Consider the following 14,651-nt stretch of genomic DNA (forward strand, 5'->3'; position numbering starts at 1 on the left):
TTTAAGATAAATTTGTTTCAACTACAATGACTTATTAGTGATACGATTTTAAACAGTGATGATAAATTAGGGAGGTTATAAGCTCTATTATTCAAGGATCTGTGCAATATTTGGACATTGAACATGGTTTCCCATAAACCAGAAGGCACTGGCGTGCAGCTGACCAGGCTGAGGGCCCTCTGGCTGGGCTGGGAGAGGGCGAGATGGAGCAGCTTCAGGGGCAGGATTTACAAAATGATGAGAGTTTAATCTTGCTTTGACTCCAGCCCACCCTGGGCACAGAGGAAAGCCCCATGTGGAAACCCTGGATGGAGTGACCATCGCTTGTGCTGACACACGGAAGGTCACAGGGTGAAGGGGCACTTTGGTGTCACAACGTTGGTGATGGTTTTCAGTCTGTTTTAATTTGTGAAATGTGTGGCTGGGGATTATCACTAATCCACAGAAAGTTTTAGGGTCAGGGATAAGAAAAAATGTTTGGTATGTTCTCAGTGCATGCAGGCCCCAGGAACAGCCCGGCTGGGCAGACCTGGAGGGGTTTGCTTCAGCCTCCAAAGCTTTGGGAACACTGAGAAGGTGACGTGGGGTGGCCAGAAGCACCTCAGCTTCCTCCTGGGTCCTTACTCAGAGCTTCTGTCCACTGTACCAAGAGAAATCACATCCCAAATGTCATTTGAGAATTTTTGGGAGAGTTTTGGCTGGTTCCAGCCCTTTTGGGTCCACAGGCTCTTGTCCAGACCTGCAGCCCATGTTTTGCAGCCAGGCAGGAATGCAAGTGGCCAGGAAAAGGCTGATAAAGAGGGAAAGTAGAGAATGGAAAAGTTAATCATTGAACTTTTCATTATCTTTATTCAGCTTGGAAAACTGAAGCCAGACAAGGTTTGCAGGGGGAGATAATACCCTTTATTAGAGCAACTTCTGTAGTTAGGAAAAACCCCACGTGCTACTGGGATCACATGCTTTTTCCTCAGATCTCCACAATTTCACATTGCATTAAAAATAAAATAAATTTAATTTTCAAAAGGTTCAGTGGATATTTGAAAGAACTGAATTTAAAAACAACTTAGCAAAAAAAAAAATCTCATTTGGTTTAATTTGATTTGAACATTTCAAGAAAGATTTAATAGCCCTGAATTAGAAAAGACTCTTTTTCTGGTTTGAAGTTTACTCATAGGAACATGACATCTGTGTACCAAAGGGCAGTGGTGGAGTCCCCAGCCCTGGAGGGGTTTAAGAGCCATGTGGATGTGGCACTTGGGGACATGGATTAGTGGTGGCCTTGGCAGTGCTGGGAATGGCTGGACTCGATAATTTTCAAGGTCTTTTCCAACCTAAATGACTCCATCATTCAGTGAAATTCTACAAAATTTCTACATTTAGCCTCATTTTGTGCAGAATCTCCATGCCCATGGTAACGCTCTCATTTCCTCCTGAAATACCCACAAGGCCCTTGGCACCTTCAGGGTGCCCTCAGCACAGGAGTTACTGGTGAGTGAGGCTCTGCAAGGTCAGAAGGGTTCAGAAGGGTGAGTTTGATGTACAGAGTTCCCTGCTCTGAATACTGCTTCTTTCTCCTCAGTCTAAAAATCTGATTAAATGATAATATTCTAAGGTGTGTGAGTTTGTAAATAATCAGTGTATTGTTATTAATTAAGGTAATTTCTCTGTTCCAGGAGATAAGACATTATTATTAATAAGCTTTCCAGTGAGAGGTTTTGTGTGCTCACCCTGACCTCATGAAATCTCCAGCATACAATTCAGTTCCGTGTTGTTTCCTTTTTTCATTTTTGAGTGGGTTTTTTCTTTTTTTTTTTTTTAATTTTTGATAGCCTTTTACATCATCCAGCAGACCAATTTAAAATTCCCTCAATCCAGCTTAGTCGCAGCTGTATTAATGCATGGCTCGAGGGCACAGATAGCTAAAAAAGGCTCTATTGTGTGGCATCTCTAAAATCTTTTTTCTGAGAAGTTGGATAAAGTGATTGAGGTTTCTCAGGGGGGTTTTGGATTGGTTTGTTTTTTTTTTTCCCAGCTGAGTGAGCAGCCTTGCAGGTGGCTCAGAGAGGTGATGTCAGGCCAGAAGATGCTGCTGGACCCCGTGTCACCCCATTCCTGTTAAACTTCCCAGCAGAAAATGGGAAAATGTTAAACTTCCTACCTTCCTCTGGGAAGGTGGCTGCAAGCAGAGTGTGGCATCCTTCGTCATTTTCCTGATGTATCTCGGGAGACAGCTTTACAACAATATTGAAAAGAATCAAATACATTAGTTAGGGAACATGGATTGAAGCAGGAGTGATTTTCTCTTCAATATTTTTTCTAGGATATCACACATAGAACTCTGTCTTCTTAATGCAGCCATGCTTGGGAAATCCTGCCCGAGGTGCAACCAGTGTTTTTCAATATTAGTTGAACCAGAAAATACTGGAGTTCATGGCATCATTGAATCGTTTGGGTTGGAAGGGACCTTTAAAAGTCGTTTAGTTCAATCCCCTGCCGTGAGCAGGGACACCTTCAGCCAGGCCAGGTGGCCCTGAACCCCACAAGGTGATCAGACTCCCCCTTAAACTGTTCCTTGAAGGATACAAAGGAGAGCAGCTGGGGTTTGGTGGTCACTGCCAAGCCCGGAGCTTTGTTTGCTCTGTTTTTATGGTTCTGGCCTGCTTTAAGTGTCAACAGGAATGTAAAGTGTGCCCTGTTTGTTTTTTTAAAGTGCAACCACGATAAAATCCTATGATAGACCCGTAAAGCTTTTGTTGTGAAAGTAAATCAACTTTAATAGCAAGTAGGTTCTAGTTAAGTGCTTTTGAATGTTGGTATTTAGGGGGTTTTTCTCACTTAGTTATAATCCGGTGCTACAGGGAAGTGAGGGTGTTTATCTCAGGGAAATGAGTGGGATTTGCAGCCATTCAGCACCTCCCAGGACCTTCCAGGGTTATTCCCCTGCTCACATACTTCACCATCCTTTCTGCACTTAGAGGAATTGGTCTCAAATTCCTCAAAGAGCGATGGGAGAGCACAGAGGAGCTGCGGGTGCAGACTGGGATGGGGAAAGAAATGGGAACAAAGTGAAGCAAGAAACTAGGACACGAGAAAGCAGGAGCAGGAGGAACATGGCAATACTTGTGCTTCCTGGCCGTGCTGAGGGTTCCTCTGCTGGATCTTTGCCATGGAAGAGGGGTGGGGATGTGAGAGAGGAGAAAGTTGCCAAAGGTCCAGCGGCCTCAGCTGCAGTGTTCCCCCCGTGGGCTGAGCCGTGGCTGTTGGGGTGACCTTGCAGCGGGGTCACTGAACAGACGGTTCCAGCTGGCCTTGTGCTCTTGGCCAGCGCCCAGGAGCTATTTTAGGAGGTCTTAGAAGGGACGAGGTCTTGGCAGGACCTGAGGGTTTGCAGTGAGCTCTGCAGGGTTCTCCCTGCAGGGGCCAGCGGGCAACATGGTGCGGGCTGTGGAGGAGCCCCTGGCAGCACACAGAGCCCAGGGACAGCCCAGGGACAGCCCAAGTGCTCCTGGTGTGGCTCATGGAGCTCAGGGACAGCCCAGGGACAGCCCATGTGCTCCTGGTGTGGCTCACAGTGCTCAGGGACAGCCCAGGGACAGCCCAAGTGCTCCTGGTGTGGCTCATGGAGCTCAGGGACAGCCCAAGTGCTCCTGGTGTGGCTCATGGAGCTCAGGGACAGCCCAAGTGCTCCTGGTGTGGCTCATAGAGCTCAGGGACAGCCCAGGAACAGCCCAAGTGCTCCTGGTGTGGCTCATGGAGCTCAGGGACAGCCCAAGTGCTCCTGGTGTGGCTCATGGAGCTCAGGGACAGCCCAGGGACAGCCCAAGTGCCCCTGGCTGCCTGGCACAGCACTCACTGCTCATGGTCTTTTAACCCTTTGAATGAAGGTGCAGGGGGTGTCCAGGTGGATTTGAAGGCCCCATCCCTTGGCCTGGGCCAGGCCCTTGGCTGCTCCCTGGCCCATCAGCAGCTGAGGAGCTGAGGCAGCTGCCAGCCATTCTTGGCCAGAAATTGCTTTGGGGAGGCTCCTAAAGTCAAGCTGAGCTCTCACTGAAGGCTCCCGCATTGGCCTTATGGAAAAAGTGTGAGGTAAAGCCTGGGCTGGATCCCTGGGGGGGTTGTTGTCCCTTCTGGCTGTAAATGAGTGACTTGAGATGAAAACAGCTACAGGTGGACATGAAAATGAGGATTTACCTTCCAAAAGGCTATGCAGGCTCCCACCCCAACAAAGCAGTCCTGTCTCTCCAGAGACAGAAACTCCTCCCATGCTGTCTCAAGCCTCTTCTGGGATCTAAAGCTCCAGCAGATCTCAGGAATTGCAGCAGTGAAGCAGAGATGCTCAGAGGAAGCCCTGTTGCTTAAAAGATCAAGAGCACTTTCCATCCAGCATAGTAGGAAGGACTGATGTCAGTGGTTAGCAGCATCATTTAATTCCTACAACTAGCTCCCAGAGTGGCCTTTTCTTTGTTTTCCACTCAGAATCTTTCATTATCAATGTGCAAATACAAGTTCCAAAGGTGCTGGTGGCACACAGACAGCTGGTGGGATTGAATCCGTTCTGCTTCCCAAAACTGGATCCAAGTGCTTGCTTTAATACTTTACCTTTTTTTTAATATGAGGGAATTTCTAGTCTAAACCATAGGGCTGTCAGGGGTCAGTCTGTGTGCTGAAGCCAGGTTTGCATCCTTCAGTGCTGGTGTGCTGTGGACAGCCTGGCTGCTGGTCTGGTGGGGGTCTCAGGCAGCAGAATTCCAGGCTGTCCCCATGCCAGGGCTGTCACTGCCAGTCGACAGACTCATCTTTAGCCTTGATTTCAATATCTCATATTCCAAAACGTCTTTACAGCCTCTGAATCCCTCGGGGCAATTTGAAGTTTGAACAGCCTCCTGCCCAGATGGCCGATATCAGCAGCTCTCCCCTGGCAACAGCATCCTTCTCCTTGGCTTTATTTATTTTATCTTTTCAATCAAAAAACTTTAAATCCAACTAAAAACCAAAACAATGAAAGCTGTCTGTTTCCTGGAGCAGCTCATTTTTTTTTTTTTACTGCTGTAGTTTGTTTCTGTTTGGATGGAAGGGGGAAAAGATAAATGGATAAAGAGGACAGGGAGGGACCCAAAGGAGAGCTGGCATGGGATGTTGTCCCTGGTGCATCATTCCATATGGCTGGAATGTGTAGCTCAGAGGTGAACGTCCCACCCATGAAAAATAAAGGATATATCCTGCAACTGAAGTGCAGCACGGGAGGGAGTGCTGGATAATATCAGGAAAGCTGTCCAGTGAGCACCAGGAATACAATTTGTTTCCAGCACTGGGCTTAGTAATGGAGCATACTCAAGGAGAATTTATTGGTTTTTTTTTTTTTTTTTTGCTGCTTTCTCCGTGGCTTTTTTTATAATAAAAAAAAAAGCTGCAAAGCTCAGCCCTGGGCAGTGGGAGAGTTTGAGGGTCCGTATGGTGTCTGAATCATAACCACCAAACAAACCCTAACTGAGCTTTTCTCCTCTTTCTCCCATCCCTCTCTTAAAAACAAAAAACAAAAAAACCACACACACAAAAAAAGAAAAAGAATACAGGAATCTGAGCTGCTCTGAGCAAGCAGTTTCTCTCCCAGGTGCTTCTTTTAGCTTTCTTGGTAGCATCTCTCCCTCACCACCCCATATGGCCTCTCCCATCTGCTCTGCCTCTCCGTGCCCTGGCAGTTCCCAGTGCCTCCCTGGTTTTGCCATCCCTTCCATCCATGCCCTGCTCTGCACTCCCCCTCTCAGGGTGTCTGTGTGGCCCTTGGGCCAGCACATCCCTGGGGCACCCCTGTCTCCCATCCCCTCGTGTGACCATGAGGAGTTTGATGTTGGACCTTGTTTAGCTCCTCTTGAAGCCACTCCTTGGTGTTCACAGACACGGATTTACCAGCCTGGCAATGTGGGAATAACCCCAACACCCACATTTTGATATAGAGCAGAGGCCTTGCACTACTCTTGTTTTACTCTTTCATTGCATTAACACCAGTTCATGTCCTTGCAGCTCTATGTGCAGTGCTCCTGGGGGAGATTTAGTTCAGCCCAGAGATCATTTCAGACACTCCAGAGTTTTGCAAAGCCTCTGTTTGGCTTTTGTGCCCCAGGGCAGCATCCCCATGGCATCAGCAGGGTATCCCAGTGCTTTAATGGGAGGAAACAAAAGGAGGTGTTTCTGCTGTGTGTACCTGCAGGAATTCAAATAAGAATAAGAAAATGCCATGTATATTTAAATTTTAACTGAGCATTTCTCTGTGCCTGCCGTGTCTGTAGTTCAGCTGGGGACTGTAACCACAGTGCTTGGATCAGCTAATAAGGATATTGTTTTATATGGGAACATGAATTTTTAAAAATACTTTCTTCAAGGAAGCCCTGGAAAGTTACCTGGAAAGGGAACTGGCCAAAATCCAGCTCTTGTGTGCTGACTGGAGGAAACGTGCTGGAGAGGTCAGGGCTTTGCACAGGCTCTTCCCAACAGCAGGTATGACTTTTTCCCTTTCCAGCAGGGCAGGATGGGCCTTGCTGCCTCTTTGCCCATCTCTCTGGAGCTCAGGAGTTTCTCTGAAACACAATTTCCCTCACCAGAGAGGACTGCCATGAGCCTGTGGGTTTTTCCAGTGGGCTGGAAGTTGCCTCCCCTTTGCAATCATTCCTCTTCCCCACAGCAGCCCTGGCTGTGAGCCTGGAGCTCCAGCATCAGTTCAAACACCTGGGTCTCCACTGAAGGAGAGGATTCTGCACTCCTTCCCTGGTAGGGTCCTGGCAGCCTCAAAGACACTTTGCTTTTAAAATACAAAACAATCTACGATTATTTATAAAATATATATTTGATGTCACTTCCTAAACATAATCTGTGTTTGTGTGGCTTCTGTCTGCATAGTACCAAGTGCCTCCAGAGTATTTATAGTTAGAAAAAACACTAAATATCTGTTTGGGGTTTTCCCCCTTCTTTCTAAGATATAAGACTTGTGTCCTATTTCATTTTTGCATATGCATTCATTATCAGAAGCATTTTTTTAGCAGGAAAAGTTGAGTGAAAGAAAGAGCATCACTGGGGAGCACGTTGTGGTGGAGGAGGTTGGTCCTGTGGGTCCTGCAGCATCACAGGGCTTTCCCAAAACATCCCCATCCTCACAGAGTCACTCAGTGGCACCTTTGCCACTCACCTTTCTGCTTTCAGGGAATGGGGACCCCTAAAAGGGCACCTTGGGACCTTGGCTCTCCAGCTTGCAATGCAGAGGTGATGGCTGGGACAGCAAATCTGTGGGGAACTTAAGTGTTTTAGCAATGGTTTATGCTCAAGAGAAAGATGTGCCTAAATCCCCTTGTCCTGTAGTCAGAGACTGGATTTTAGGGAGACTGACAGGTCTTTTGATGTCAGTGTTACAAGTCAGTACCAACTCCAGGTAATGAACCTTTGTTCTCCTTATTCCTGCCCCCTCCTCCAGTTGCAGGACTGCCCTGGGCATCCTGAAGCTCCCTGCAGGGTGGGCAGGACCCTGTCTGCAGCGGGCTGTGTGTGCCACAGGATGATGCTGTTGGAAGCAGCAGGATGGTGATGAAATGGGGGCACAGTAACACTGTGGAGAGGCAGTGCTGATGGCGTTGAACCAGACTGAGGTGCAGATTTTTTTCTTATTTCTTGGATGGGGATTGTCTGTAGCTGTTGGTGCTGCTGGCAGTGAAAATGGCAACTGGAAAGAGGGAAAAGCAGCTGCTCCAACAACTGCTCCAAGTCATGCTCTGGAGATGGGGCACTGCACAGGGACAGCCTGATCTCATTCCCCACACACACAGCAGCAGTGTCCTACATACTCCTGACAGAGTGGGGGATTGGGTTGACAGTTATAAAGTCATAAAATATCCTGAGTTGAAAGGGACCCACAGGGATCATTGAGTGCAACCCCCAGACCCCCCAACAACCCCACCCTGGGCATCCTGGGGAGTGCTGTCCAAACTCCTGGAGCTCTGGCAGCCTCGGGGCTGTGCCCATTCTCTGGGGAGCCTGGGCAGTGCCCAGCACCATCTGGGGATGAACCTTTCCCTAAATCCAATCTAAACCTCCCCTGACACAGCTCCAGCCATTCCCTCAAACAATGACGTGAGGGTGCTTTTACCTAATTGGGACAAACTGGGCAGGACCAGGAGATGGACGTGTCCAAAAAGATGTGAATCCTGCCAGCAATCAAGTGTCATTTCTGATGCTGAAAATCAGTTGATTCACACATCAAGAAAGAATTTGGCCCTTGTTTTCTGGGTGCAGGTGAGATCAGCACAGCCCTTGCTTTCCCCAGTGCTTTGTGTTTGTTTTCGAGGTGCTGCTGCTCAAGGCTATCAGCCTTTTTCTGCAGCCACGCTTGCATGGAAAGAAAGGCATCTTTCATTTTTAAGTTGGAAAAAAAAAAAAAAAGCCACGCACACAAAAAAAAAAAAAAAAAAAAAAAAAAACCCAAACAAACATAAAGCGCAGTGTGGCACAGATTAAATCCATTTGAGACAACTTGGAAAAAAAAAACCCTGTCATATGTGCAAGTCAATAGGAGGAGGGGAGTGGAAGGGGGAAAAGCAACTGTGACATATACAAACCCTTTAGTGTGCATAGCATAAGATTTTTTGGCTGGCACTCACATGATTTTATTCAAGGGCTGGGAAAGAACTACGATTAGTTAAAAGCTTCGGCAAAGTCTGGAGGGAGTGCTCTGAAGAGTTGGGAGCCGCGCAGAGGTGACTGTAACTCCTCTCGCAATTTCAGACCATTCTTCTGGGGCTCAGGACAAAAGCCTTTTCTTTTCCCTCCGTGTTCAAAGAGACATTTGTCTTGAGATGTTGCAGCTGTGGGCCGCGGGATCGCTTGTTTGAAGATACCCCCTCGTAGACGAAAGGAGAGGCACCGCACTGAAAAGTGGTAGTATTTTATCGTGTGTGGGTCCCCCCTTCCTCCTCCCTCCCTACTCCTCCACTGCCATGTGTGGTTTTTAATAAGAAGAAGAATGTGGAGGCAACATTTTCCAGGCAAGGGGAAATTTCCTGTTTCTTTTCTGTTTGTTTAATAAAGTGTGTAGTTGACTGTAAAACTGTAGCTACTTGGTCGTGAGCGGGTAATTCAGGCGAGTGTCAGGATCGCTTCTTGATGCACTTTTATATACTGCAGGGCAACATGTTTAAAGCCTTTTTTTCTTTTCTCCTTTTTTTTTATTTTAAATCTGCGTGGCGAAGGCAACTGAGATTAATAAGAATTAGGCAAATGGCTTCTGCTTTTGTTTCGGTGAGATAGTACCAGCCGTCTTGCGGTCACACAAAGGCTGCCATTTAGCAGGGAGCACTCCCTAATTCTCTTGGCAGGGGTGCCATTGGGATCGGATACAAGTGGGTGGCAAAGGGGAGGAGCGGCAGCAGGAAAGGACAAGCAGGCTTTGTGTATTAAAAATGAAACAAAAGCACTTTATACGCGGGGCTGCGTGCAACAAGCGGCGCTGCCTGTGAGCTGGGGTGGAGTTTGAGTTCTCTGTAGCTGCAAAACCTTGCTTTTTTGCCTCTTCTTTTTTTTATTAATATTTTTTCCCTTTCCTTGTAAATCCTTGCTCCTCTCCCTCTTTCTTAGCAAGCTTTCCCCACACTGCTGGCCAGGCTCCGCAGGCGGCTGAAAACGCCTTAAAAAAAAAAAAAGTATTGAACAATACTTGCCCCAACTTCGCAGGAACAGCTGGGGGGGTTCTCAGCAAAAATCAGCTTCAGATGGCGTGGGAGGCACCAAAATTGGGAGGCACCGAAATTGGGCGGCACCAAAATTGGGCGGCAGAGCTGATCCCAGCCCAGCCCCGAGGAGAGCTGGTGATGCTCGCGGTTTACACAGCGCTGTTCCCTCGGTTTGGCAGAGCGAAAGGGTTAATGGCTGCGATGTTTTATCACAATTTCGGGAGGAGTGGCTGCTGTTTAATTACTTTCTGATCCGTGGCATACCTCGTTCTTAATGAAGCAGTCGCCTGCAGAACAAACGTGCTGTATGAGCCGGGTGGTTTGGTTCTGTCAGCCCAAGTGTTGGTTTGGATGTGTTTGTGCAGAGGTAGGAAGGAACCAGGACGGTGAGGAATGGATGCAGGACGGTGAAAAGGCTGCAGGAGAGGTGGGCAAGGAAAACAGAGCACAGTTTAAGCTACAAACCTGCCAATGGTTTTCATTAAAATGTAATTTCCATACATTATGCACCTCATCCTGTATTGATTTGCTTCAGAACTTTCCTTGTCGAGCTGAAATAAATTCCCTCCTTGAAGTAGGAGAAACAAGAGCAGTTCCTGTGAGTATCTCACGGGTTCCAGCCACATTCATCCTCAGTGACTGCACTTGAGTGTGTGGGCAAGGGTGACGTGCCTAAGAAGCCTGTGTCATCATGCACAATTACATCCCTAATCCCAAGCAAAGACACAGATGCTGTTTCAAAAAAAAAGCAAAAAAAAAAAGCTGTGTTTTCTTTGACTTTCAAAGAAGCTTATGTAAGGGCAGCATAATAAACCCATTATTTTGGGGCTTGGATTAAATGTCAAAGTTTCAGATAACCTGTGGTTTCATCTTCCACCTGCCACACTCACAGGAAGGCACTCCACCCTCTGTGTGCCCACTGCTCTGCCTTGAGGATGGTCCTGGTCCCTGGTGGGCACTGGGCTCCAAGCTTGGGGACAGGGCTGGTGGCCGCTGGGACTGGCACAACCACGGCCACCTTGGCCCTGCATCAGATTCCTTTTTGTTTGCAGTTGTGGTGTGAGGCTGGCAGGTGATGCTCTAAGCCTCGGAGATCATACACATTAGAAAGCATTTAAGTCAGTGTTATAATTCACTTGCTTGTTAACCTGAGAAAATAATCTAGCTGGGGTGCAGTGCTGCCCAGAGGGATTGTGTAAGCACTTGGAGATTTGGGCATGTTTTATTCTTGCTTATCTGCTTATCACAAGCTTCTTTCCCTTATCCAGATCGTCTCAGCACTCTACCCTGCCTACTGACACACTTGCACTCCCATCTGGATGAAATACATGCAAACATAATGGATTACTTCCAGTAATGGAGACCTCAGTAGGGAAGGGGGAGGGAAGGACCAGTTCCAAAATCGCCCACCTGTAACGCTGAAAACCTTCAGTCAGGTCTGCTGGGCTGGTTGGTTCTTCATTTCTTTAAGCAGATGAAGTAGAAAAGGAATGGAAAGCCACTAAACCCACTCCATTAAACCTACCTGTTTCCATGGAGTTATTTTTTCCCATGTGAAGTGAGTGTGGCTGTGTGAGTGTAGCAGCAGTGCAGGGTCCCTCCCCGGGACCACGCTCTTGGTGCTCACAGGTCTGGGGTTCATCTCTGTGGCCAGCAGTGCCCATGTCTGTAATCCCCACATCAGCTGCGGGGAGATTCCCCCACAAAATACCCCAAAACAGCCCCGTGGAGTTCCCTCAGCCAGGCCCTGGGCTTGTCCCCCTAACCAGCACAACCACTGCATTTAGAGGACAGACAGAAGTTGGCTGGTAGCCCTGGCAGGTTCTTGTGCAGAAGTGGGGTTTGGTAAGGATAGGAGAGGCTTTGCTGGGACTGCTTGTGTGAGAGTTTGGAGACTCAAACCCAGACCCTCCAGCTCCAGCCACCTCATGGTGCAGCAGCAGAAATAAAACATCACAGTGTACCCAGAGCACCTGGTCCCCTCACCTGTGCTCTGCCCAGAAACTGCCTGGGCAGCTGAGAAAGGTACCTGAGATATTTCATAGGGTCCTAGTATAATAAACACCTTTACTGGAAGTGATGTGTAGCGATTTCTAAGTGACTTGTCCCAAAATGAACCAGTTAATCCCCAACAGAGCAATAAATAGAATATAAAACTCAGCCTTCTGTGGCCCTTGGTGGTGATCAATTCCTTCCTCATTTCAGAGGAGAATGTTTGGTTTACAAAGATGAACTTCGCTGTTCCCATGAAACCTTTGGTAGTTGGTAATACATCAGAGTATTACCTTCTGTGCTAAAGAGGTTTTCAGTGTCCTGCTCTTCCCGTGAGTTTTCCAGTAATCCTGTTTTTTGAGCGATTCTCTGTTTGGACTTGTTTTTCTGAGGTGGTCAGAGTGGTAAAGCCATTCCCTAACAAAACGGGGGCAAAACCACAGCTGTGTTCCCAGGGAGCGTTCAGCCCCTTGGCCAGACTTCAGCCCGTGTTGCCGCTAGCCCTGACCCTGCTGCGTCACCAGGATGTCACCAGGTGCTGCTGGCCCTGCCCTGACAGGGACCCCGCTCAGGGTAAACCCCGCTGTGCCCCGCAGGTATCCGCCCGCAGATCATGAACGGCCCCATGCACCCCCGGCCCCTGGTGGCACTGCTGGACGGCAGGGACTGCACCGTGGAGATGCCCATCCTGAAGGACCTGGCCACGGTGGCCTTCTGTGACGCACAATCAACTCAGGAGATTCACGAGAAGGTACCGGGAGAGGTGGGGCGGGCTGGGGGCAGCGGGGTCTGGCCTTGCCCTTCCACGTCTTCAAAGCACCTTGCAGGGCCTGAAGGGCTCCAGGAGAGCTGCAGAGGGACGGGGAAAGGGATGCAGGGACAGGACACAGGGAATGGCTCCCACTGCCAGAGGGCAGGGATGGATGGGATATTGGGAATTAGGAATTGTTCCCTGGCAGGGTGGGCAGGCCCTGGCACAGGGTGCCCAGAGCAGCTGTGGCTGCCCCTGGATCCCTGCAAGTGTCCAAGGCCAGGACTTGGAGCAGCCTGGGACAGTGGAAGGTGTCCCTGCCATGACAGGGGTTTGGAAAAATGAGCTCTCCTCCAACCCAAACCAGTCTATGATTGTTTGATTTTTGAGCATAAAGTGTACAAAGCTGCACTTTGAGTCAATCAGCAGATAACACCAACAGAACCCAGTGCAGATTAAAATTCATTCAGGCTGTTTTAGAAACCAGATGTTATTTTGGAAAAAAAAAGTCGCTTTATCTCTTTGCATCAGGTTTTTCACATCAATGTTATTTAACGTTTCTCATGTTTTTTGAAGTCTGTGGTGCTGCTGTGTCTTTGCTGACACCATCCCAGCTGTGAAGACCCAGCTGTGAAGACCCAGCTGGTGGGTCTTCACAGGTGTTCAGCACACCTCCAGCAGCTCCCCCCTCTCCAGAGGGAGTGGAGGAGGTTTGGGAATCATTCAGGTAGATCCATGCAGTGTGGATGAATGTTTCTGCTTGGAAGCTCAACTACATGTAAATACTTCCCATAAAAGTATTATTTTAGATACCTCAAATGAGGTTTGAAGTGATCAGAAATCACTTCCAAGATCTGGGAAAGAGGAATACAAATAGCATCAGTGCTGGCCTTTGCAGATAATAAATCTGGGAGAAGAAGAATGGGAGTTTTTTGTGAGACATTAATAGATGAGCCAAGCTTGGGGGGTTTGGATGGGTCTTGGGTTTTTGGAGCACTGAGGTAGCTTGTGACAAGGACAAATGAAGGTCTGGATCTTCACTGAAGGGGACAAAGCCCAGCCCTGTGTGACTGTGCAGCCTCTGCAGAGATTCTCAGGTCCCCTTGAAAGGTAGATGTGACTGGTGTGGCCAGAGTTTGGACGTGCACAAGGAGGTTGAGGTGTTACAAGTGTCACACAGTCCTGTTCAACCCCAACAGACACACCTGCAACACCTAATTCCTTCCCAAAAGCAGAATTACTGCTGCTTGGAAGCAGAGGGGTTTTTCAGATAACCACCTGGAAAACCACAAATGTGGTTTTCATCTGCTTGGTCTGCTCAGATGTAACATCATAATTTTCAGACATTCACCAAATCCAATCCCCAAAGCTGTTGGTGGGTCACAGCCCTGCAGGGTTTGGTGACACCTGGCTCAGACAGCAGGTCAGCAGTGAAAATGTCCAACTCACCGTGTCATATTCCTGATTCCTGAGCTGCAGGTGTCCCCCCAGGTGTGCTGGTGGCTCCTGACTCCTGTGTTGTGTTGCAGGTGTTGAATGAAGCTGTGGGGGCCATGATGTACCACACCATCACCCTGACCCGGGAGGACCTGGAGAAGTTCAAGGCCTTGAGGGTCATCGTCCGAATAGGCAGCGGCTACGACAACATCGACATCAAAGCTGCTGGGGAGCTTGGTAGGTCCCAGCTCTGCACCCTGACTCCTTCCCCTGTCCTTCCAATCCTTTAAAATCAGCACAAGGATCTGCTGCTTCCATGGGACCATGCTGGCACAGCAGAGTTCCAGGCAAGACCTTCATTCAGCCCCTAAAATTACAGGTGCAGTTCACAGAGAATATTATGACAAGAAACCTTGACCATGAAGTGAACAAAACTGTGCAGTTTTAGAAGGCAGCTTTTGGGTTCATATCATGTTAAATTTGCCCTGTTTGAATCCCTCATTCCTGCACTGTTCCAAGTTCCAGGTGCCCCTCATACAGCTGGATATTTGTATGGCTGTTCTATTTCTGGCACAAGAGAGTTGATACAGCTTTAGAAAAATTGGAGGAAGGGTGTTTTATTATATTTTGTTAGGCAAAATCAGTCTCTTGATCTGAGCTGGTTCTCTGAGTCATGCCCGCTCCACTGGGAAGGCTCTGTGTTGGATGGTGGAGCAGGAATTGTGTGTTGGGTTGTTGCCACCTCCTTTGCCATCTCATCA

General features: G+C 48.3%; 1 protein-coding gene across 4 annotated transcripts in view; it reads left to right on the forward strand.

Moving 5' to 3' along the window:
• The window catches only part of CTBP2 (C-terminal binding protein 2), a 130,324-nt gene that overhangs the window by 109,439 nt on the left and 6,234 nt on the right, over positions 1-14,651 (forward strand). For 3 of the 4 annotated variants that reach the window (XM_053948514.1, XM_053948515.1, XM_053948513.1), the window contains 2 exons: positions 12,299-12,453; positions 13,983-14,127. In XM_053948514.1, the coding sequence (XP_053804489.1) occupies positions 12,299-12,453; positions 13,983-14,127 (300 nt within the window). Of the gene's footprint in view, positions 1-8,542; positions 9,027-12,298; positions 12,454-13,982; positions 14,128-14,651 lie in introns of those variants that run through there. The other variant, XM_053948516.1, reaches the window with a different exon arrangement.

This window comes from Vidua chalybeata, chromosome 8 (genome assembly GCF_026979565.1).
Source record: "Vidua chalybeata isolate OUT-0048 chromosome 8, bVidCha1 merged haplotype, whole genome shotgun sequence".
Classification (NCBI taxonomy): Eukaryota; Metazoa; Chordata; class Aves; order Passeriformes; family Viduidae; genus Vidua; species Vidua chalybeata.